Raw genomic sequence first — 24,689 nt, 5'->3', positions numbered from 1 at the left:
TTTTAAGTGATGTAATTACATATGTAATACATGAGTATTACAATAGGGAGAAAAAAGTAGAAAGTAGGAGGTAGTACGGATATACTGATTCCCTCATCTTTTGTAGCTGGAAATCAAAAGATGTAATATAAAATAGAAATGTCAAGTATTACAGGTATTAGTATACTTGAATACAAATATAATGCAATAAACTAAAATTGGATAGTGGAGGAGAAGGAACTAAAAGGATGAAAAGGAAATACACTTCATGGTAACTATTATGTACTCCCTAAAAAGATAGTTTTAAGGGTATTATATGAAGAATAGTTATAAAGAGAACCACTAGAACAAAAAATAACAAAATGTTTAAATTATCACAAAAAATACATCCAAAACAAAGGAATGAAACATAGACTATATATTAAGTGAAAAACAAAACAAAACAAAACAGTTTTAATGTATAATAGTGCTTGCTTTGGTAGCACATATGTTCAAATATAAATAATATAATTGCAGAATAAAAACACAAATTATGTCAATAAATTTAAATAGGCCAAACTTATTTTAAAGGATTAGATTAAATCACAAGCCAATAATCAATTCTAAAAGTGATTCAGAAAGGTTGAAAATGAAAGTGAGGACATACTCAGCCATAAAAAGAAATGAAACTGAGTTATTTGTAGTGAAGTGGATGGACCTAGAGTCTGTCATACAGAATGAAGTAAGTCAGAAAGAGAAAAACAAATACCGTATGCTAATACATATGTATGGAATCTAAAAAAAAAAAAAAAGGTTCTGAAGAACCTAGGGGCAGGACAGGAATAAAGACACAGACAGAGAATGGACTTGAGGACACGGGGAGGGGGAAAGGTAAGCTGGGACGAAGTGAGAGAGTGGCATGGACTTATATATACTACCAAATGTAAAATAGATAGCTAGTGGGAAGCAGCCACATAGCACAGGGAGATCAGCTCGGTGCTTTGTGACCACCTAGAGGGGTGGGATAGGAGGGTGTGAGGGAGATGCAAGAGGGAGGAGATATGGGGATATATGTATATGTATAGTTGATTCACTTTGTTATAAAGCAGAAACTAACACACCATTGTAAAGCAATTATACTCCAGTAAAGATGTGGGAAAAAAAAGTGAGAACAGTTACATTAGGCAAATTCAAGCAAAAAGAATATCAAACATGGGTGAATTCAGAGCAGACAAAAAGCATTAAACAAAAACAAAAGAAATGCCCTTTGTAATACTCAGGGGTGCAATTTGTAATGAAGAAGAGTATTTACAAATATACTTTCATTAATATAGTATGAACATTTATAAATGAAAAATTATCAAAGATATGAGAAGAAATAGAGAGTAGGAGACTTTAAATCACTTTTCTCAGTTCACTGTCAAGTGGACAAAAGGTATCTAAGAATATAGAAGCTTTCAATCTCAAAAATAAGATCAAATTGATATACCTAACTCTATAGCCTGAAAACAAAGTGCCTTTTTCATTCAAGTTCCCATGGAATAGTCACAAAATTTGGCCACACATTAATCCATAAATAAAATAACAAATTTTAAGAGAATATAAAGGGAATAGAAAAACATTTTCTGGGACTTCCCTGGTGGTCCAGTGGTTAAGACTTCACCTTCCAATGCAGGGGGTGCAGGTTCGATACCTGGTTGGGGAACTAAGATCCCACATGCCTCACAGCCAGAAAACCAAAACATAAAAAACCCAGAAGCAATATTGTAACAAATTCAATAGAGACTTTAAAAAATGGTCCACATTCAAAAAAATCTAAAAAAAACATTTTCTAATCATAAGTTAATAAAAGAACATATTAAATAATGAAAAAATAAATTAAGGAAATAAGAATTATCATCTTTCCCATTTTGTGGGAAAAAACAGCCTCTCTCTTAAAGCAACATTCAACTACTCTACTAGACAACTAAAAAAAAATATCTAAACCCCAAATTGCAAAATACTTAGAAATTCAATAGCAATGTTAGAACTCCATTGTAATAACTTGTGAAATACTTCTAAGGCACTACTCAGGGAAATATTAATCATCTCAAAATTTATCTTATAAACAAGAAAGAATGAAAGTATATTAATCATATATCTCAAGAAGCTTTTAAAAAATCCAATAAGATGATCCTATGGAAAGCAGAATGAAGGACTTAAGAAGGATAAATACAAAAATTAATGATTTAGGAAACAGAAAAAATGATAGATAAAACTAAAAAGTAAATGAAAGCTATTCCTTTGAAACATTAATAAAACAGAAAAACCAATAGCTAATGTATAGAAAGCGTTCCACTAGAGAAACAGAATCGGTAATGAAAAATGAGTAAAAGAGAAAAACCAATAGCTAATCCATATCAGTCAGGGCTCCTCTAGAGAAACATAATGGCTTATATGATTGTGCGCCCTGCCTAGGAAAGTCTGAAATCCTTGGGACAGGCCATCAGGAAGGACAGGCTGGAACTCCGGCACAAGCTGAAATTGCAGTCCCTAGCAGAGTTTCTTGTGGGAAGCCTGAGTTCTGCTCTTAAGGCCTTTTAACGGATTGAACCATGCCCACTCAGGTTACTAGGAAAATCTTCCTTAAAGTACACTGATTATAAACTTTAATCACATCTACAAGATACCTTCACAGCAACACCTAGATAAGGGTTTGATTGAATAACTGGGGACTGTAGTTGACCGTCACCTAATCTAATCAAGAAAACAGGCAGGTAGCACAGATTCCTCATATAGCAAAAGATAATTGAGGAAATACCTACAGATTAAAAGAAAATAGGGAGAACCATAACAGCCTAGTTTTCTAAGTCTATTTGAATGAATTTGAAAACACTGAAGAACTGGATAATTTTCTAGGAATATGTAAATGATCACAAGTAATGCCAGAAAAAGTAGAAAAATCAGAACATCAATTTCCATCAAAGACATAGCAACATTTTTCTAAGAGCTATTCTTTGAATATCATTAAATAACAGATAATTTGATTGCCTTTTAAATTGTTCTATAGCATTACTGCCCACTAAAACTTTTTGTGGTGGTAGGGATGTTCTAACTCTACTGACCAGTATAGGGAAGCATGTGACTATTGAACACTTGAATGCAGCTAGTTCTATGGAGGGCCGAATCTTAATTTTATTTAATTCCAATTAACTTAAACTTAAGCAGCCATGTATTGCTATTGGCTACTGTACTGGACAGTGCAGTTCTAGAGCATATAAAAGAAAAGCGTTCATTCTTTGATGAAGTAAGCATAGAATTGATAAATAATAAAGATTGAATATAAAAAACCCATAGATCAATCTCATTTATAAAAATTGATGCAAATGCCCTAGGAAACAGAAGCTAGTAGCACTTTAAAATCATAATATATAAAGACCATATGGGGTTTATTCCAGGATTTACAAATGATTCAGAAAGAGGAAACAATATAAGTTGTCATGTTACAAGATCAACAGCAAAAACATGCCTAGAGGATGTCCACCATCATGAAAAATTGTGAACATCATTGTAGAGGTACTAACCTATATAATTAGGGAGAAGGAGGGAGGGGGTTTGGATTGTGTGGTACGCGGGCCTCTCACTGCTGTGACCTCTCCCGTCTCCGGTTGCGCAGGCTCAGCGGCCATGGCTCACGGGCAAAGCCGCTCCGCGGCATGTGGGATCTTCCCGAACCAGGGCACGAACCCGTGTCCTCTGCATCGGCAGGCGGGCTCTCAACCACTGCACCACCAGGGAAGCCCTGGATTGTTCTTTTGAAAAACCCAAAAGAATCAAGTGAAATTTTATTCAGATAAGAGAATTTAGAAATATGAGTGAATATAAAATCCATGTAAAGAGAACAATAGCCTTCATATCTGCAAATTATAAACAGTTGGAGGATATGATGGTGAATAATCCAGTTATCATAACAGCAACAACGAGTAAAGTTTCTAAGAATAATCTGAAGAAATGTGTAAGATCTAGTTGAAGAAAACATTATAATCCCCTGTGGGACATAAAGGAGGCTTCATAAGTTGAGAAGGATGCCATGTTATTGGACAGGGTTATACAAGTTAAGTCAGGAATTTAGTGTCATTTTACTAAATCACCAGTAGGACTTTTTTGGTTTGTTTTTGTTTGTTTCTTGCAATAAGGCAAGTTGATTTTAAAGTTCATATAGAAAAATTAAAAAGCAAGAATGGCCAGGAAAATTTTTATCATTAAACATAAAGTTATACAAATTGAAGTAGTTTTATAGTAGCACATAAGTAGACCAATGCATTAGAATAGAAAGCCCAAATATGGACCCAAATGCATGTGGGAATTTCAGCTCTGATAAAGGAATTATTTCAAATCAGTATATGGCATTGACCTATGTAGAAAAAAGAAGTTGCACAACGCATACCTAACATTCCTAGACCAAAATGGATTCCAAGTGGATTAAAGATTTAAATGCAAAAAGCAATAATGAGTAGAAAAATCAAGGAAGTCTTTAAAAATAATTCTGGTTAGGACAAGGCTTATCTAAGCATGCCACAAAATATAGCACTCATGAAAATATTTATAAATTCAACTATATTAAAAAACCTTCATGACAAATGCAAAGTCAAAAGACAGATTATCTAGGAAAAATATTTACAAGTCATATTCCAAAGGACTGAGTCCTATACTATATAAGTGACGTTTATAGATTGTTGGGGAATAAACCAATAACTCACTAGAAAAAGAGGTAAAACTGGATTAGATAGTTCAGAGGAAAGAACATACGAGCATCTCATAAACTCATGAAAAGATGTGCAGCCTCCTTTATAATTAGAAAAATGCACAATAAATTTCACTGAGATGCTAATTTTCATCAATCAGATTGACAAAGATCAAAAAGTTTGAAAACAGTGTGTTGGGAAATGTGTGGTAAAGAGACATATATTGCTGTAGGAGAGCAAATTGCTATACTACTCTTTATGGCCATTGGATTTGTGTTTAGCCAGATTTTGTGATTGCAATTTCAGGGGAATGTTGGAGAGGAATACAGGTTTCAGCATATAAAGAAGACAGAGTTCTGCGACCATCTCACACCCCAGTACTACATTTGTGCTAGTATTGTACTGTGATAGTAACATTGTACAATGGGATGTAGTAGTCCACATCACACAATGGTGGTCTACAATTGCCTACTATAATTTGGGCCCTTGGCTTTTAATTTCCTTAGTGCCCATGAAGCCCTATTTAATTCATTCACTCATTCATTCATGTGATAAATGTTTACTCTGTCCTAAATCCTAGAAACTCTTCAACTCTGCACCTATACTCCTAATTCTTGCTCTAGACATAGCAAGTTTTGACCTGCAAATTGTAGACACAGTAGTTTGCTCTCACACTCTTTAATGTTGATTTTGCTATTTTTTCTGTGGCCTTATGAACCAGGGCACTGGTTAGCATCCATCTTTCTGCTTGTCCCGGCCCTGTGCAACCTACTAGCTCAGCTTACTGTCTATTGTGTCTCCAGTGAAGTGAAACACTGCAGCGATACTCTGCCTAAGACATCTGCCGTCCCAACCGCAGGGTGTTAAATTCAAAAACAAATATGGATGGATTGCCTACTAAGGCATAGAGCTAGAGATACAGCAATTATCGAGGGAGAACTCTTCTGTTCTGATGGCTTGTGGGATGTAAATATTCAACCAGAGAAGTACTGCCCAGGGATCATGGAGCCTGCTTCTTGGCAGGAGCCTTTCATTTAGGGCTGAAAGGGACAGACCAATTAGGAATGTGGTTCAAGCATGCCCTTGAGTAAGGAATGTGTTTGGTGAAGTGAAGCAGGTGTGCCAGCTGGACTGTGAAATCTTCCCACATAAGGAAAAGAGGAAGTGTAACTAGGGAGGCAAACCTGTGCTCCTTGTCCAAGAGAGGCTGTAAGGAAATGGGCATAGATGAGGCTGACTAGGGATGACTGCCCAATTGAGAGGGAAGAACTCTGTAATAGGGAAATTCTCCCCAGAGTTCTGCAGACTCACTGCTGACAGCCATAAAGATTAAATCAGGCAAGAGTTGTAAGCTAAGGAATTCTGAACTAAGGAGGTAAAGATGAGAGGCAAAACTTAATGCAAAGCAGGAGCTATATCTACATATATAGGGAGAGTGTAGAATCCTTCTCTTTGTAAAAAAGTAAAAGAGGCATGTTCATGGGAGCAGAAATTCTTTGAACGTTTATAATTAAATGGGCTTTAATTATGCATAGGGTGGTAAATGGTAATTGATGTGAATTGGAGAAAAGGGAAAAGTCTATCAGTAAGCATATGTGTGTCCCAAGTAACTAAATATTAAAGAACTATCTAAGGCATGATTCACTCTTTACATACAATGAGGAAATGACAGAAGGGTCACTAGAGCTTCAGGGAGAGACGATGGGATTGGTACTTTCCCCACTCTTCCAAATGGCATGGTTGCTCTAACGGTCTTTCCCCTGGGTCCCTCCCACTACACGTTTTCTACTACAGCTTTGGCTGCAGGGTATTAATAAGGGAATTAACAGATGATCCAAAATACTACAAATGCACATTGTTGAGCTTCCATCATTTTATTCATTATAGCTAATATCAAGAGCCTAATACATGTCAATCACTATATTTAGTGCTTTACATACATTATCTTTTTCTAAAGAAGGCTTTAAAATGGAAACATTATACGCATACAAATCACATAAATACACAAATACATATACATGCATAAGTCATGAGCATATTGTGTGTTATCATAAAGTGAGCATACCCATGTAGTCACCACTTAAGTCAAGAAGTGGAAGGTTCCCAGGACTCCAGAAGCATTCCTCGTGTCTCCTCCCAGTGACTCCTCGCTTTCTTTTTCTGAAACTTACTGCTGTCGTGACTTCTAACACCATAGGTTGGTTATATCTCTTTTCGAACTTTGTGTAAAATGGAATCAAGCAGTTTGCATTGTTTTCCTCAACATTACGTTTGTGAGATTCACTCACTGGGTTCCATACAGTAGTAATTTATTCAATCTTGCTGCATTCTAATGTGTGGCTGTCACACAAGTTATTCCTTGCAGGGTTAATGGAAATGTGGAAAGTTGCCACTATTTGGCTATTATGAATATTGCATTCATGAACATTATTGTACACATCTTTTGATGAAAATATGTATGTATTTTGGGTATATACCTAGAAATAAAATTGCTGGGTCATAGGATAAATACATATTTAGTGTTAATAGAAACTACCACATAATTTTCCTAAGTGGTTATATACTATTTTACCTTTTTATTAGCAGTGCATGAGAATTTCACACGCCCCACCTCACCAACTTGGGGCATTGTCTGTTTTTAAAATTTTAACTAGTCTGGCAAGTGTCTAGTGATAATTTCATCATGTGCTATAGATTGAATGTCTGTGTCCCCCCCAAATTAATGTGTTGAAATCCTAATCTACAAGGTGATGGTAGGGAGGTGGGGTATTTTGGAGGTGCTTAGGTCATGAGGGCAGAGCCCTCATGAATGGGATTAGTGCTCTTAGAAAAGAGACTCCAGAAAGCTCCCTAGCCCCTTCCACCATGGAGGACACAGTGAGAAGTCTGTGACCTGGAACAGCGCCTTCACTGGACCATGCTGGCACCCTGATCTGGGAACTACTGCCTCTGTGAGAAATACATTTGTTTTTTTATAAGCAACTCAGTCTGTGGTATTTTGTTATAGCAGAATGAACAGACTAAGACATTGTGGTTTTAAATCTGATTTCCCTGATCATTAATAAGAGTGAAACATTTTTTTAATTGAAGTATGGTTGATTTATAATGTGTTAATTTCTGGTATACAGCAAAGTGATTCAGTTTTACATACACACACACACACACACACACACACACACACACACACACACACATTCTTTATAATATTCTTTACCATTCTGGTTTATCACAGGATATTGAATATAGTTCCCTGTGCTATACAGTAGGACCTTGTTGTTTATCCGTTCTATATGTAATAATTTTCATTAGCTAATCCCAAACTCCCAGTCCTTCCCTCCCTCACCTTCCCTCCCCCTTGGCAACTACAAGTCTGTTCTCTGTGTCTGTGAGTCTGAAGAGTGAAACATTTTCACATGTTTATTTGCAATTTGGATATCCTCTTTTGTGAAGTGTCTGCTCGGGCCTCCCGCCCTTTTTCTTTTGATTTCTTTGATGTTTTCTTATTGATGTTTAGGATATGCCTGTATTTACATGCTCATAAGCTCTAGTCTTAGGCCCTGATTTGCAGTGGGGGTAGGGTAGGGAACAGAGAATCCAATCTAAGACACGGGTTTCTTTCTTAGTCCTTCCAATTTAAGGGTGGTACCAGATTTTTGATGTTGCTCATCCCTGGGCTGTCTTACTGTATCCTGTTGGGATTCTCGAGCTCTTCCATTACCTGTGTAAGCAGCTTCCTGTATTAATTTCCTTGTTCTTCATATGTAGAATGGACTCTGTTTTCCTCGGTAGGCTCTGATTGATAGGCCTTTCTGGCCTCTACCCCTCCACTATATCACCTTACTACTTTTCCACATTCTGGCCCTATTCTCTCCTTATAACCTCGGATCTGTATGGGCTCCTGACAATTTTTCTTCACTTTCTCACTATAAAGAAGTCATCCGATCTTAGTAATTTATCGTTTCTTTGTTGCAAGAACAGGAATACACAGCATTGCGTGGTAGTTAGGCTCTTAAACTGTGGAGACTGACTGCCGGGGTTCAAACCATGACTCTGCTGTGTGATGGTGAGCAGGTTTTTGTCCTTTTGCCCTGTTTCACGTTCCTCACCTGCAACTCGAGAACAAGAATATTCCAGTTAGGATTAAATGAGTTTATTTTTGGTAATCACTTAGAATGATCTTGATAGATTAAAATGCATTTAATAAATGTTACTTTTCGTGACTCCAAAATCTACATTTCTTTTTTCTTTGGGCTGTGCTGCGCAGCTTGTGGGGTCTTAGTTCCCTGACCAGGGACTGAACACCGGGCCTTCAGCAGTGCAAGTGCCGAGTCCTAACCACTGGACCGCCAGAGAATTCCCCCAAATCTACATTTCTAATCCTCTTTCTTCCTCAGGCTGCAACTCAGCATATCCTGATTCATCATGGATGTTGCCCTTAACAGTTCGACAACTTAATTTTATTCATTTACTTAAAAAATACTTGCTGTATATCTATTATGTTTCATATTTCTTTTCTTTTTTTTTTTTTTTTTTTTGTGGTACGTGGGCCTCTCACTGTTGTGGCCTCTCCCGTTGCGGAGCTCAGGCTCTGGACGCACAAGCTCAGTGGCCATGTCTCACAGGCCTAGCCGCTCCGTGGCGTGTGGGATCTTCCTGGACCGGGGTATGAACCCGTGTCCCCTGCATCGGCAGGTGGACTCTCAACCACCGCGCCCCCAGGGAAGCCCTATGTTTCATATTTCTTGTTGAAGGCCTCCTTGTCACTTAATATTTTGGAAACCATATTCTCTAACTACTCTTTCCACCAGCTACTCTCCCCTACCCCTCAAGATAAACTTTTATCCCTAAGATTTTTGATAGTATCAGTTGTCTTTTATTTTCCTAGTAATAATTGCAATAGTAATAATTGTAATAAATTATATGGTGGCTTACATTTTAAAAAGCATTTTCACGTATCTAATACTGTTGTGGACAAGATTAGTGTCTTAATTGCATATTCCCAGCAGCTAACACATTGTTTAATTTACAGTAAGTGATCGAGAATTTTTTTAAATTTAACTTTTATTTTATATTGGAGTATAGATGATTTACAGTGTTGTGTTGGTTTCAGGTGTACAGCAAAGTGGTTCAGTTATACTATACATATACCATTCTTTTCCCATATAGATGATTACAGAATGAGTAGAGTTCCCTGTGCTATACAGTAGGTCCTTGTTGGTTATTTTATATATGGTAGAGAAATGTTTGTTAAGTGAGTTATTTTATGTCTTAACTTTGTGAGATATAGCAATGTTGATTATCACCAGTTTCCATATGAAAAAGCTCCATGGAGTTGGGTCAACCATTACCTGCTTAACTTCTTAACTCAGAAATTCACACAATATTTAAGTGGCTGAGACAGAACCTTCATTAGTTTGGAAAATTTGTAGTTACTTTTAATTTATTCCTATCCTTCACTACTGCTGCTCGTGATCGTTCCTTTGAATTCTGTGTCTACTCTGGATTCTGATACACAGTCTTCACCCTAGACTTTCCATCCCATGCCGGGGCCTCCCTGGCTGCAGGCAGTCAATGCTCTAATCCACTGTTCACAAGGAGCCCTGGTCAGCCTGAGGAGCGTGGTGGGGTAGAGTAGTCAGCACACTGGGGTGCAATATAAAGCTTGCTACTAAGAGCGAGCTTTCTGACCTTGGCTGCTGTGGGTCTCAGTTTCCTTATACATACTGTAAAATGAGGGTTGAGTGGTAGGATCTGTGTGATCACGTGAAGTGGAAACATTCTGGTGACATCCCTCTGCTTCTGTAGCTGTCCTTCTGCCTCATCTTAATGCCCTTTATATCCCAGCTTTACCTGTGAGACCAACTTCATATTGTTCTAGTTCCTCCTTTCCCCAGCAGGCAAGTCTCCACCCAGATGTACAAGCCCAGTAGGCTCATTACCTATCTCTGTCTTCCTAAGTTTTTCTGTACAAGAGGGTAGGCGCAAGGATGAGGTGCGATTACCAAGGTCCCCCTACTCTGAACAATCAGAATCACACTTCTCAGTGCTTCATACTTTGCTACCTTCTATGTACCTTTTTGTTTCATGGGTCAGGACATTATGTGCGTATATTTTTATTCACATGAAGTTACATCACAGTTTAGCCTTCCAAATGTTAAGGCCTTTTCAAAAGGAAAATAGCAAATCTCATCAAAGCCCAGGATTGTGGAAGGGTAAAAATCCACTCTCACCATCTTTTCTTTAGTGAAAAGCCACAGTTTGGATTTGGGGAGGGCTGGGAAGTGACTTTGTGTATATATGATTTTCAGGTTTTTTATAGCATCAGTCCACCAAGTCATGTCCTTTTTGCCAACCCTGAGCCACTGTAGTTATCCACACTCCATATGTTGGACTCTTCCTTCTCTGAGGTCTGGAAGTAGTTCCATGCAAGGATGATGCCATCAGGGAACTTTCCACATACTATATTAAGAAAGAGTCTCAAAAATATAAGCAAAAACAGTGTGATGGTACAAACTAAAAATACCACAAGGAAGAAAACTCAAAAAGAATGAAAGACCATGGAAATATTCCTATACGTCTAAGAATCAAGATAGCAAATGATGTGTCCATGAAGGCAATGCACTTAGAGAAAAAAATAGGAAACCAGAGAATGGGGGGAAGTACTGCAATTTGAGACTGCAGAGGAACCAGATACTTATGCATAAGCTCTGGACCTGGAGGGAATCTTGTTTTGTAAAGAAACAAATTCAAATAAGTGATATAGGACAATCCTCTGTAAATACAATTTATGTGTAAATGACTGTGTGGTAAAAATAACCTGTGGCCACTTCTGAGGTCTTTGAAAACAAATAAGTTCTAGGGTGCCCGTAATGGATTAAGTAAAGTCTTAAGTAATATATGATAATCGGACATAAACCAAGAAAGAAAAATATGCACTGGGGAAAAAAAAAAGATACAACCACTTACCTATATGACAGCCAGAGCTTTCAGAGGATGGATTTGGAAGTCTTTATGTTCTTATCTGGCAAGGTGCATCTGTGATGTTTCAGGCATCAGAGCTCCAGCTTCTGGTGCAGGCTGGGTTCAAGGGAAGGGTATGGTCCATCCTGGCCTACTTAGGTGACACAGCCACCGGGATGTCAATTTTGGGGTTAATGCTCAGCCATGTGAGGGACGTAGGGAAATTAGGAAGGGAAGAACTCTCAGCCTTTCCTTCTTGTTCACATTCATTCCACTGTTGATGCCTCACTTTGATTCCTGAAGGTGGGTTTAGAGTCTTGGTCCAGTATGGGTTCCCAGAGAATCTAGGACCTTGATTCTGGACTTTAGGCGAGAAGCTAAGCAGGATTTCTCTGCCTGTTTTTCTCCACATTCAGGTTCCATGGGGCTGGTTGCCTGTATGATACCCTTTATTTTGTAACCTGTTCATGGAGCCTCCTGTTTGGTGACAGGGCTTTGGTCCTTGATCTCCTAATACCTTAAACACCATCCAGGGAACTGAGTGTCTCCTTAACTCCCCTAGCACCACATGCTCTTTCACTTTGGCTCTTCAGTATTTTTGTGTTGCAGTTCCTCCCTCCCCTTCCTCCCCTCTTGGACTCCCACTCTTCCTTAAGACTGCTATCTTCCCCCTTCCCCATCCTACTTTCCTTTGTTATGCTTCCACTCTTCTCCCATGGTGCATAGGCCTGACTCTATTAGAACATGTATCAGTATCGACTCACTTGTTTGAGTCACCCACTGGACTGTGAGTTCCTTGGAGATGGGCTCTGTATCAGAAAACCTTGGGAAATAATGGTTGGATTAATTCATTCACTTTCCCTGTTCTGGCTTTCTGTTCCAGTACCTGATCTGTCCATTCCAGGCACAAGAGCTAGGACCCTGTCTTGCCCTTGCCAGCTAGTAACTCCCCTTGATAACCGAAGCTCATGTACTAAACCTCAGTCCAGGGCCTTCTGCCTGTGGAATCATGCATGTTCTTGTCTTCTGGCATATAGAGTTGACCCCTGAACACCACTGGGTTTGAACTGCATGGGTCCATTTTTATGTGGATTTTTTTCAGTAGTAAATACTACAGTACTACACGATCTGCATTTGGTTGAATCTTTGGATATGGAGGAACTGTGGATACGGAGGGCTGACTATAAGTTAGATGCAGTGGAGGGTTGACACCCTAACCCTTGTGTTGTTCAAGGGTCCTTTGTAATCCGACTCCTTCATCTCATGTCACTGGTGAATTAAGACTGAGAAGTGCTCTATGGTTAATTATGCTCTTTTTTCAAGCCAGCTAACCTTGTTTTTTGTCATTACGAGGTGCCTCTCAGTGCTTCTCTGGTCCTTATGGGTGGGTCTAGAGCAGTTCTCAAAGTATAGTTCCTGGGAACCCTGATTAAGAACACCTGAGATTCTTCATTAAAAGTGGAAATTCCCAGGTTCTTCACCTTCAGAAACTCAATAGCAGAAAATAGATGTATGTTGCAGGGCTGGCTTCATGGGCATGTGATCTGTGCAGTTGCCCAGGCCTGTACTTAGAAGGGCCTTGAACTTGGTTTAAAGCTCTGCTGGTGCTGCCTTGAAATTCTTAGTAATTTTTGAACAAGGGACCCTGCATTTTCATTTTGCTGGGCCTCAGAAATTTGTAGCTGGGCTGGTTGTGTGTGTGTGTATATTTGAGAGTAATGTCAGAAATATCCATTTTGAAGAAACAAGCCCTCCCTAACTTTCTTCAGAAACTTACCGTGAAGACTTTTTAAAAAGTTTATTCCTAATGTTAGTGAGGATATGAGGAAAAGAGCAGTCTCATTTATTACTGTGGTAATGTTATTTTCCTAGAGGGAAATTTAATTTTATACACATTTAAACCTTAAAAAGTTCCCTTGGATTTGAAATTCAAAATCTTAATACATTATTTTCCATATCTTTGCCCTTAGGGCTAATTTTTTTTGTTTTGACTTTTATTACCTTTATTTCCAAATTTTATTCTTATTAAGGTAATACATGCCCATAGTTTAAAAATCAAGCAATACTAAAAAGCTTATAATGAAAAACAGCAGTTTTCCTTCTTTATCCCTCCTCACCCCTAAATCCTACTTCCTAGAAGTAATTCATTTAGCTATACCTTCTGGTATGTACTCCTCTCTTTCTATGCTACTTATTGATTTATCAAATTTAATCTCTTAACTTCCTGTTATAGTTGAGATGATTTAGCTTTCTTATACCTTGCCATAATCATTCTAATGTCTTTAATGTATATCTTTTTTGCATGTGTTCCTAGAAATTTATTGGTTTTATATGCATGCGTTTTCAGGTAGGTTTATGGAATTACGATGTTGTATACTTGTATCTTACTTTTTCCATCAAGCTGTGTGTTTAGAGTTTGTCCATGTGGCTTTATACTTGCACATGTATCAGATAGTGTGAAGAGGTTTATTCACTGCAGCATTGTTAGTGACAGAAGAGGATTAATGCCAAACTAAATGTCTATTACTAGAGGATGGATTAAACGAATATAGTAGAATACTCTGCCACAGTTAAAAAGCACGGATTAGATCCCTGGTCAGCAGGTGCAGAACAGGTGCAGGTGGATCAAAGTTTCTATGGGCGAAGACTGGAACATCACTTGACATGAGCCCTCTGTGTGGGCCATGTGTGGAGGCTGGGCAGTTGATCCATAGGGCATCTCGATGCACCGAGGTGCCCAAACAATGCCCTTCCCTCCCTGGTCCCTCTCCAGACCAGCTTGGCTATCACTTCCTAGGCAGTGGTTCGTCTCTTGAGTCACTTTTCTCCCTGGATCCCAGTCTTTGGAATTCTCCACTTTTCCTTGTTCCTTGGATCCCAGTCTTTGGAATTCTCCACTTTTCCTTGTTCCTTTCCTGCCTTTCCCACTTTCAGCCCCTTTTATCCAACTGGGAAGAACTCCAATAGCTTATATTAAAATAAGGCCAAGTCGTTAATAATAGAAGAAATGTTTTCATTCCTTATAGGCAAACCCTTCTATTACAGAAAAGGAAAAAAAAAGGACTAAATGTTCAAATATAAGTATATACAGCCAAAATTTCATATTGTTATATTTTGTTCATCTTTTTTTTTTAAATGTTTTCTTTTTAAGGTAGAGTTTATTAATTAATTAATTTATTTTTGCTGCGTTGGGTCTTCGTTTCTGTGCGAGGGCTTTCTCTAGTTGTGGCGACTGGGGGCCACTCTTCATCACAGTGCGTGGGCTGCTCACTATCGCGGCCTCTCCCGTTGCAGAGCACAGGCTCCAGACGCGCAGGCTCAGTAGTTGTGGCTCACGGGCCCAGTTGCTCTGCGGTATGTGGGATCCTCCTAGACCAGGGCTCGAACACGTGTCCCCTGCATTAGCAGGCAGATTCTCAACTACTGCGCCACCAGGGAAGCTCTATTTTGTTCATCTTTATGTTCTTCCCTTCTTTGCCATATCCTTTCTCTTCCCCTAGGGGAAGAAGGCTCGGGAAAGTATCATTATAGATCCAGTCTCAAGGAAGGTAAACCTGTCTCAAAAGCAGTGATAGTGCAGGTCTCCAAATGAAGAATGGTCATGTAATTTGTTATGAACTGGAAGTTAATAATTTCCTTGGACTTCCTGTTGGAATCTTACTACTTCAGCTGTGTAAAGACTGTCCTATGATACCTACAGACTACCTTTACAAGTCCAAGTTTGTTTCTTACTATGAATGTTAATTAGCCATATAGGAATCTGTCAAACTACAACCTCACCACGTCTCTCAAGAGCCCTGTGGAGGCAGCCTGTGAACCGGGTCCAGGAAGATGTGAGTCTCTGGTGCGGACTGGGGGAAGCTGCCTTTGTTCCTGGTGTGGCAGGTGCATCGCTTACATCAGGCCCAGTGGAGGCTTTGTTCTTTACCTGTTGGCTCTTAGCACTTAGCTCTCAAAGGTTTATCAGAGGGCTCGTGGTGCCTTAAATAAGGGGAATAATAGTAGATTGGGGATGGGAGAGAGGTACAATTAAAGGGATGGGAAGGGTCTATCAGATATGAAACCCAGGTCTGTGATTTATTGTTCTTCTGATCATACAGGTGCCTGAGAAGGAACACAACTAAATAATCAGATAAATTTAATATCTCTTCCCTGCTCCCTTCATTCCTACAGACTTGTCTGGGAAAATTTTTTTTTTTTTTTTTTGCCTGAGAGAAAGGAGTCTTGCATATACAGGCAAAGCTCTGTTTTAGGCCAGTTAAGACCTTAGCCTCATTCATAGTTTGCCCCATTTTTTGCACTCAGGGCCCAACCTCATCCACACATTTGTTCCCATTCAACAAATGTTTATTGAGCTTCTGCAAAATGGCAGGTACAGTCCTGTGCACATCTGAATAATAGTTTTGAAAATGTGTACAAAGCTCTTACTTCTGAAGGGTGAACAAAATCTCACATGTTACTAGATGGATTCCACTGAGAGCTAAACAATTTTACAAAATTCTATATGTGTAATCAGTTTATTGATCACTTTTAACACAGTTGGATAGGTATAAACATTTTGATTTTTTCTGCCTCAACTTCTGTTTCCAATCAGGCTCTGTAGAATTTGTTTCCTGCCTTTTAATGCTATTTGGGGCAGAGTCCACAATGTTTCCTTCTCTTTAAATTAGTAAAAGTTGAGATCCCCTGCTCTGCTGGCCCTGCAGTGGGCCGACTTGTGGCTTTGGGGATACAAATTCGGTGGGGACAATGGTTTGTGTGATTTTCCTCCTACTCCAGCTGTTTGCATTGTGGGTAGGGGGTTAGAAAGGCAGAGTCTACTATTTCACTATCTTCCTTTTCTACTTTAGCAACCTTGGAAATTATGATTGGGGGAAGTGCTAGTCTGGTTCTGAAATTTCCCCACTGCTTTGAGACTTAGCTCTTCAAGGTGTGGTGGTGAGTAAGCAGAGGGACAGAGACAAGTTGCTCTTAACTCAGTTGACAGCCTTGTTTGTAGCCACCCTATTAGTGGTTACCATGGTTCTCTCACTGTCATTGACAGATTTTTGGTGCAGCTCCGGCACATGCATGAGTTCTTTGGAAGGACCTACAGAAACTTCCAGACAGTTCCCTGACATGAGACTTCAGAGGCCCCTCCCTCTGAGATCCTACTTCCAGGAGACATGGGTATTCTTTTGCTGCTGGACCCCCTTGTCAAACTGCCCTCACCTGAGGAACCTGCAAGTTAACTCAAGCCCAGCCCACTCAGTGGAGTTCGTTTGATCATAAGAAACTCATATGTTCTTGTCATGACATCTACCCTGTGTTCTGATCACTAGCTGTTCACCCTGTTGGTGAAGGATTCCCTCCACTCTACATGGTATAAGATGCCCAGACACAGACCACCCGACACTGGACAGATGAGACTGGCAGCAGTTTATTGTCGCTTATACGCACAGCCCCGTGGGGAGGAGGGCACCACATGCCATTCAGGGTTACATGCAGTTGTACTGGGGAGTAGAAGGAACCAGAAAGGCTTCCTCTCCCATCCACAAGGGACATTAGAACTTACCAATCACTGAGGACTTTGGCACATGGAACGGAGAATTCCTCTCCTCGCTTTCTTGCTTTCCTGATAGTTTATTGTCAGCACCACCCCTACATCCCTGCACCAGGATCGCATCTTTTCTGCCGCTCCTCAGCATTCTGCTTGAGGTGGACTTCTCTCCTTCTACACATTCTCCCTGAGTGAAACCATTCATTCCCATTTAAAAATGACCATCTATATATTTATGATTCCTACAACTATATCTCTATCTCAGAACAGTCTCCTGAGTTCCAGATCTATGGATCTAGCTTCTTGGATGTCTCCACTTGAATACTCACAGACCCTTCAACCTTAAAAGCCCCAAATCAAACTCATTGTCTCCTTCTTCACCTCCCAACCTGCTTCTCTTTCAGGGTTTCCTGTACTGGTTAAGGACACCACAGTCCACCCACTTGCCAGAAATCTCAAGGTCCTCTTTGACTCCATTACTCCCCCCGCATATTTAACCCATAACCAAGAAATGTCAGTCTTACCTCCCACAAGACTCTCAAGCCTGTCCATTTCTCTCCATCAGCCTCCTCACCAGCCCAGTCTACCATCACTTGACTTTTGGTCACTTGACTTTTTTGGTCCCATAATAACTCCTTAGTCAGTCTTTTTGCCAGTGTTCCCCTCTGTAATTTATTTCCCCTCTGCTGGCAGAGTGAACTTTCTGAATAGACCACATCATTGCTTTACTTAAGGACATATAAATACTATTCAGTGTCTTTAGGATACGCACTCTGTAGTATGGGTTATTCATGTGATTGCTACCAACTTTTCAATTTGCTTTTCTGTCTACATCCCATGCATTTTATACCCCAGCTCTATTAAACTCTTATAATTTTTTCAAATCTTCTCTTATATAGCTTTGCAAGTGCTGCTTCCTCTGCTTAGAATACACTTTTGATCTTGCTTTTGCAGACCTTTCCCAACCTTTCATCAAGCTGATTCCTACCGAGCCTTCAGATCTTAAGCTTAGACTCTATTTCCTCAGGTTGCCCTTCCCTGACCCCTGAGATTTGGTTAGAACCCACCAATGTGTATTCCAACAGCATCCAGTATTTCTCACATCATAAGATTTATCACTACTTGCTTAATTTTTGGACACCCCTCTTAGCACTAGGAAGGCAGGGATTGTGATAGCTTACTATTACTCTAGCCCCAGTGTCTAGCATGCAATATACTTTTCCTTAATTGATCAAATTTTACTTAACTTTGCTAAACTCCAGCTCTAAAAGTGGGAATAATTTTAGGGACTGTCACTACCCCATTAAGAAAGATCTGGGAATAGACGCCTAGAGAGGCGAGAATATCTAGTGAAGGGCAGAGGTAAGATTAGTACCCATGCAGTCTGATTCCAGATTCTTGTTTCTTTGCCTTCATGCAATGCTCTCTCTCAGGGAGTCTTATTTTGTTGCCTCTCTGTGTGGCTCCTCTGCTTTTATTCCTCAGCCACGATTTGGAGACCGTGTGTAAGAAAGGGGGGCTGCTGCAGTCCAGCACACGGACAGCTCGGAAATGTGACAGCTCATATCCGGAAAACAAGAAAGGAGAAAAAGGAATAACAGAAGGTACCCCAAATTTCCAAAGCAGAAGAATCTGTGAGCTCTTCCAAACAGAGGCAAAAACTGCCGTCCAGAGAGCCTGGATGCTTCACAGCACAGGAGAGCAGTGGACACTCGTCAATACTTAGCCATCAAGAAGCAGGGGTTCATAGGGGCCCATTATGCAGTTAGGTTTCAGGTTTGATAAATATTTATTGATCTGTCTTAAGCCAAGAACTGTGCTAGGCACTGGGGATACAGAAGCAGTTCTTCTGTCAAGGGGTTTGCCGTGAGGTGAGGGAGGCAGACTAGGAAATGGACAACCTGAATGCACTGCTAAGGCAGCCACCGGCTTAGAGGGGTGTGGTAGCTCATGGAAGGAACACCTCGTAAGTTATTTAGAGAAGACTTTTTGGTGGAAGTGATGTCCAGAACGAAACCAGAGTAACTCAAAGAATATAGCGTCTTTCAGAAAGATTACAGATGAGAAATGGTGGTAATACAGTGAAGAAGACATAGTCTGAAGTCAACTAGTGGATCGTGGTATCAGTTCTAGTTCTGTCAGTTACCAACTGTGTGACTTGAAGCAAAAGTCAGTTGACATTTCCACCATTAACCTAAAATGTGGACATAAAAATGCATACCTCATAAGGTTATTGAAAGGAGAAAGTAGGCTATTATATTTGAAGACTGTCGTGAAATGCAAAGTACTATAAAGCTGAAGTATTATTAAGTGAAATAATGTATACGACTACGACTTAGCATAGTGCCTGCCATGTAGTAAACCCTCAGTAAATGGCAGTCGCCTTCTGCTGTATACCACTCCCTTTACTGGTTTGGAATTCCTGTTCCCTTCAGAGATGAGTTTCTGAAGAGCTAGAGCCACATGACATATGCCGCTAATCTATACCTCAGTGTCATCTCCTGCCTGTTTCTTTCCTCTCCCATTTTCCAGAGCTAATCCCACAACCAGGCTTTTTATGGCGGATGGGTGGTGTTTCCGTGTTTTCTTTCTCCCCTTTTACTACCTTAGTGGCAGGAGAAATAGGGGCTGGAAAATGATGTGGTGAGTGCCCCGTTAAAAGGGGGCCTGAGCTTTTGCCGTAAAATGATTTAAAATCTAACATTTTGGAAGAATTTTTGGCCTCATAATGGATTTGTCTGTCATTTTCCCAAAAGTGTAATTTGGAGATATCTTGATTCTTTTTTTCCTCAGTTTTTGTTGAGCTATAATTGACATATAATATTGTATAAGCTTAAGGTATGCAACATGATGATTTGATATATGTAGATGTTGTAAAATGAATACCACAAGTTAACATCTATTACCACATGTAGCTACAAAATTTTTTTCCCTTGTGATGAGAACTTTTAAGATCTACTCTCTCAGCAACTTTCAAATATGTAATACAGTATCGTTACCTAGAGTCATCATGTTGTTTGCTACATCCTCAGAACTTAATTTATCTCATAACTGGAAGTTTGTACCTTTTGACTGCCTTCATTCAATTTCCCCAAACCCTGCCTCTGGCAACCACCAACCTGTTCTCTTTTTCTATGAGGTTTTTTTTTTTTTTTTTTTTTTTAAGATTCCACTAATGAGTGAGCTCATACAGTATTTGTCTTTGTCTGACTTATTTTACTTAGGACCTTATGATAAGTGTCCTGATTCTTAATTTTATATAGCATATCACTCTTTGTTTAAAAACTTATTTCTTTTTAAATAAGCTTTGAAGGTTATACCGTAGTAGGGGTAGAAATGATTTTTTTTATGGTAACTCCATATTCTTTAATGAAAAAACCTCAACTGTTTTAGTTCTGTGTTGCTAAGGGATTAATAGTGCAATGACTAAATTAATACTGACAGTGAGAAGGGTCTTGAAGCAACTGAGCAGTTGGCTTATAGAAAATCCAGGGAAGGAGGAAGTATAGAACCAAGTGACCCTGTCGCTATGAATCTGTTTATTACTCTTTGTTTTTAGGTGAGGGCCAACTGCAGAGGACACAGAAAGGCAGGGCAGGTATGTCTAGCTGATCAAAACATGCCAGCAAGTCCAAGCATAGTGCTTGGTACACAGTCGGTACTTGACTATTAAGCACCCATTCTACCCAGCACTGTACCAGGCACAGGGTTTAACAGTGAGAGAAACAGTTCCTGATCCCAATATGCTTGTGATTCAGTGATAGAAACAGACTCACAATTAAGCAACGAAAGCACAATGGGAAAAGTGCTATCCTGATATAATTTTGCACAAAGAACTTTTGGGGCAAATAAGAAAGATCAACAAATTGCCTAGGTGGGAATGAGATAAATGATACTGCTCTAGAAAATGTAAGGCAGCATTTATAAACAGGATAACAGCACAGGATAAATAGGTAAGGGCATTAAAACTGTTTTTGATGGCTAGTGAGGCAGAATGAAAAACATTATCTTCATAAAATGTGCTGATGGAGATAGAGCCAGGACCTGAACTCAGGACTTGTGATTCCAGGTCATCTACCCTTCCTACCATATAATGCAGCAGCTTATTATCTAAAAAAAGCAGCACATATATTTTTATAAATTGCACATGTAGTTGAGTCATTGTAGGCAACAGATCTGGAGAAGATGTTTTTCCTTCAAGGTTTCAGACTCATCTTTTCTGGCAGCTCTGCTTGGGCCCAACTCTGATGTTTAACTTCTGATTACACATGGGGCATGTGATGTATCTGTTGTTGTGGGCATTTAGATGGAGGAAGAACACTGGAGCAACCTTTGGTCTTTGATCCCTGGACTGCTGAAAGAATGGCTTCGTGGAGAAGTCGAAAGGGAGTAATGAGCAGGGGGAGGCAGCCTCTGCAGCTGCACGTGGTTAGAACAGGTTTGACCACCACCCAGCTTCTCATTGTTACCCCACTTTCCTGCTCAGACTGACCCTCCCTGTCCCACAGCCTTCCTTCTTCATACAAAAGGACAGATCTAAGAGCAGTTGCTAGTCCAGAGGGAATTGAGGAGGATGGGTAACAATTAAGAGTCAGCCCTATAGGTAGTCTTGTTGGTAGTGAGAGGGGGTCCGTTTATAGTGTCAAGGAGACTCATTCTCATTCTGGAGGAAGACATGCGTCTATTCCTCAGGGGATGTCGTCTATGAGTGTGGGGGGGATGGCTGCAGGGTGGACTGATCCTGAGAGCAATGTCAGGGAAGACCTATGACAAGTCCAGGACTCTCAGACCGAGCTCTTGACCTCTCAAAAGCTTCTGCAGGAAGCCTTGCTTCTTATGCTGCAGAAATTTCAAAGACACTGGACAGAAATTAGAAAGAGATGACCAGACCTTGAAAGAAGTATGGTCTTCCCACCTAGGATCTCAAAAGTCTGTAAAGCTAGATCGTACTCTAGATGAGCTCCTTGGATGTTACCTACCCCTTCTCAGTAGAGGGAAAGAAAATCACTCCCTTCAGTAAGAAGACAAAGAACATTAAGGGATGAGCAGAGAAACATTTTTAACACAAAATACTTTAGTAGAAAGATGCACGGACAAAAGAGTCTTTGACTCCCCCAGCACCACCCAAGGCAACAGTATAGCAGGTATGTACCAGTGGCATGAAACCAGAAAAACTCCCGGGAAGCCCTGGGGAAAAACATGGTTTCCTTAAAGAGACACTAGTAGAAGTAGAGATTATTTTCTTTTTAGCCTTTTTTTGGTGAATTGAGTGATTAAACAAATCTCTGAACTACTTCTGACTGCTGGTGCTGTTGGTTTTGTTCTATTTTTTCTTTTTGGTGTTATCCAGGAAGTGCCGTGGTGTGTGCCAATGAAGAATACCTTTATGATTCTCACTCCAAATAGGGTAGAGCTCTTTTTTGAACAACTTGTTATTCTTCATAATGACTAGAGAGAAGCTGACTCCATGGAGAGAACCAGCAGCCAGAGAGAACTGGATTAGCACAGAGAGACAAGAGCTGTTCACCATTTACAGCCTTGGTCAGCATTCTGAAGACCATATTGGATGGAAGCAAAGCCTCTAGGGTAAATCAAATAATAAAGGCTGAAATTTCAAGGGCTAAACCAGTGATTTCCAACTTTCTTAATTAAAAAAAAAACATGCATCTCACCTTTCCCAAAGGTTCTGGTATAATTTTCTTCCTTACTGTTTACTATTATCCTGCTGGGAAGATTTTATCCAGTTTTATTTTCTGTAGGTTGTATTTTGAAAGTAATAGAGATTTAAAAAAATTTTTTCAAACATAAAATGACCACATTTAATATGCTTTTAAGAAGTCCCCTGCCCTACCCTGGAAATCTGGTATGCCTTTTAAAAAATCATGCCCACCTTCCTCACCTGTTAAATACCCAGTTGAAAATGCTTGGACAAAAGTTTGAAATATGTGGAGACAAAGATGATGATTTTTGTAATAAGGGTGCTGAAGCAAGTTGTGCACATCTCATTACAGGATAGACTGCACAGGACAGACTTGTGAGGTTGGATGCAATGAGAACACATACTGCTCTTTATAAAAAGGGTCAGTGGATTAAGAAATGTTTCTGCCCACAGCTCTGCGTAGGGAATCCTTGACCTTCTTGTTCCTCAGACTGTAAACAGCACAGTTCAGAAGGGGAGTGATGATGGTGAAGGTCACTGAGAGAAGGAGGTCTTGTTCTACAGAATTTTCTGACTTAGGCTTGAGGTAGTCAGTGGAGGCACAGCTGTAGTGGACCATGACCATGGTGAGGTGGGAGGCACATATGGCAAAGACCTTCTTCTGGCCCTCGGCTGAGGCGGTATTGAGGATGGTGGAGATGAAAAGAACGTAGGAGATGAAGACCAGGCCCATGGGAACCAGGATCACTGATAAACTGACAACAAAATTGATGATCTCATTGACAGTGGTATCAATCCGGGAGAGTTTTATGACAGGGAGGATGTCACAGAAGAAATGACCAACCACTCTGTGACAAAATGGTAAGGTAAATATGGATGTCACCTGGACAGCTGCCATGGCCAGGCCAGTGCTGAAGGCTCCACACATCAGCTGGACACACACCCTCTTGCTCATGATAAGTGCATATCTCAGGGGGTTGCAGATGGCCACATGGTGGTCATATCCCATCACTGTGAGCAGAAAGCGGTTGTTGATGACTAAGGTAACAAAGAAGAACACTTGAGTGGTACAGCCTGCCAAGGAGATTGGCTGGTTCTGGGCTATGAGGCTGGAGAGCATCCGTGGAATGGTGACCAATGTGTACACAGTCTCTCAACTGGCCAGGATGCTCAGGAAGAAGTATATGGGCATGTGGAGGTGACAATCAATGTGGATAATGGTCACGATGATGGCATTGCCAGCCAGGGTTAATGTATACAGGATGAGAAAAACTGCAAAGAGGGTGATCTGGTGTTCATGGAATCTGGAGAATCCTAGGAAAATGAACTCTGTCACTTCTGTGAGGTTTTTTCTCTGCATTCTTCAGTTTCAGTGCCTGAAAGCAATGCAGGGAGTCAACATGGAGAAATTCCCATCGTGACCTTAAAACAGGGATAGAGAGAGAAGTGTGGGGACACACACACACACACACACACACACACACACACACACACGAGTCTATTTCCTCACTGTATAATCAGGAGGGTGCTGGCATAGCTCTATGTCTGCTTTAGCCTCCTCCCTTTTTTCAATTTTTACTGTCTCCTTAATCTTTTCTTAAGCCTCTAGGGAATGACCAATACGTGAGACTACTTCACATATCCTTTCAAGTTCTTATCCTGAATATGTTGTTGTTTTTGTAGCGCGTGGATGGAAGGTTGTTTCTTTTAATGACATGTAAGCTGCAGGGCACCTGAGCCTCCACCATCCCAGCTTTGCCTTTGTTTATCTTCTAGGGAAAGTACGAGAAGCTGGCACAACAAAATGGAGACGAAAGAGTTAGACTTACTGAATTAAAATCACTGGTGC

The 24,689-nt window shown here is 40.1% G+C and overlaps 1 protein-coding gene across 1 annotated transcript; it reads right to left on the bottom strand.

Annotated features, from left to right (window-relative positions):
- Window positions 1-23,270: 23,270 nt before the first annotated feature.
- Window positions 23,271-24,200, bottom strand: LOC307198150 (putative olfactory receptor 10J6; the record flags this gene model as incomplete). The annotated part of the gene is given in 2 exon segments (XM_079944875.1): window positions 23,271-23,993; window positions 23,997-24,200. Coding segments are annotated over 2 exon segments (927 nt in total).
- Window positions 24,201-24,689: the final 489 nt, after the last annotated feature.

This window comes from Stenella coeruleoalba (genome assembly GCF_951394435.1).
Source record: "Stenella coeruleoalba genome assembly, chromosome: 1".
In the NCBI taxonomy this organism is placed as follows: Eukaryota; Metazoa; Chordata; class Mammalia; order Artiodactyla; family Delphinidae; genus Stenella; species Stenella coeruleoalba.
Note: the sequence above shows the minus strand (reverse complement) of the source record. Positions and strands in the feature narration are given on the sequence as shown.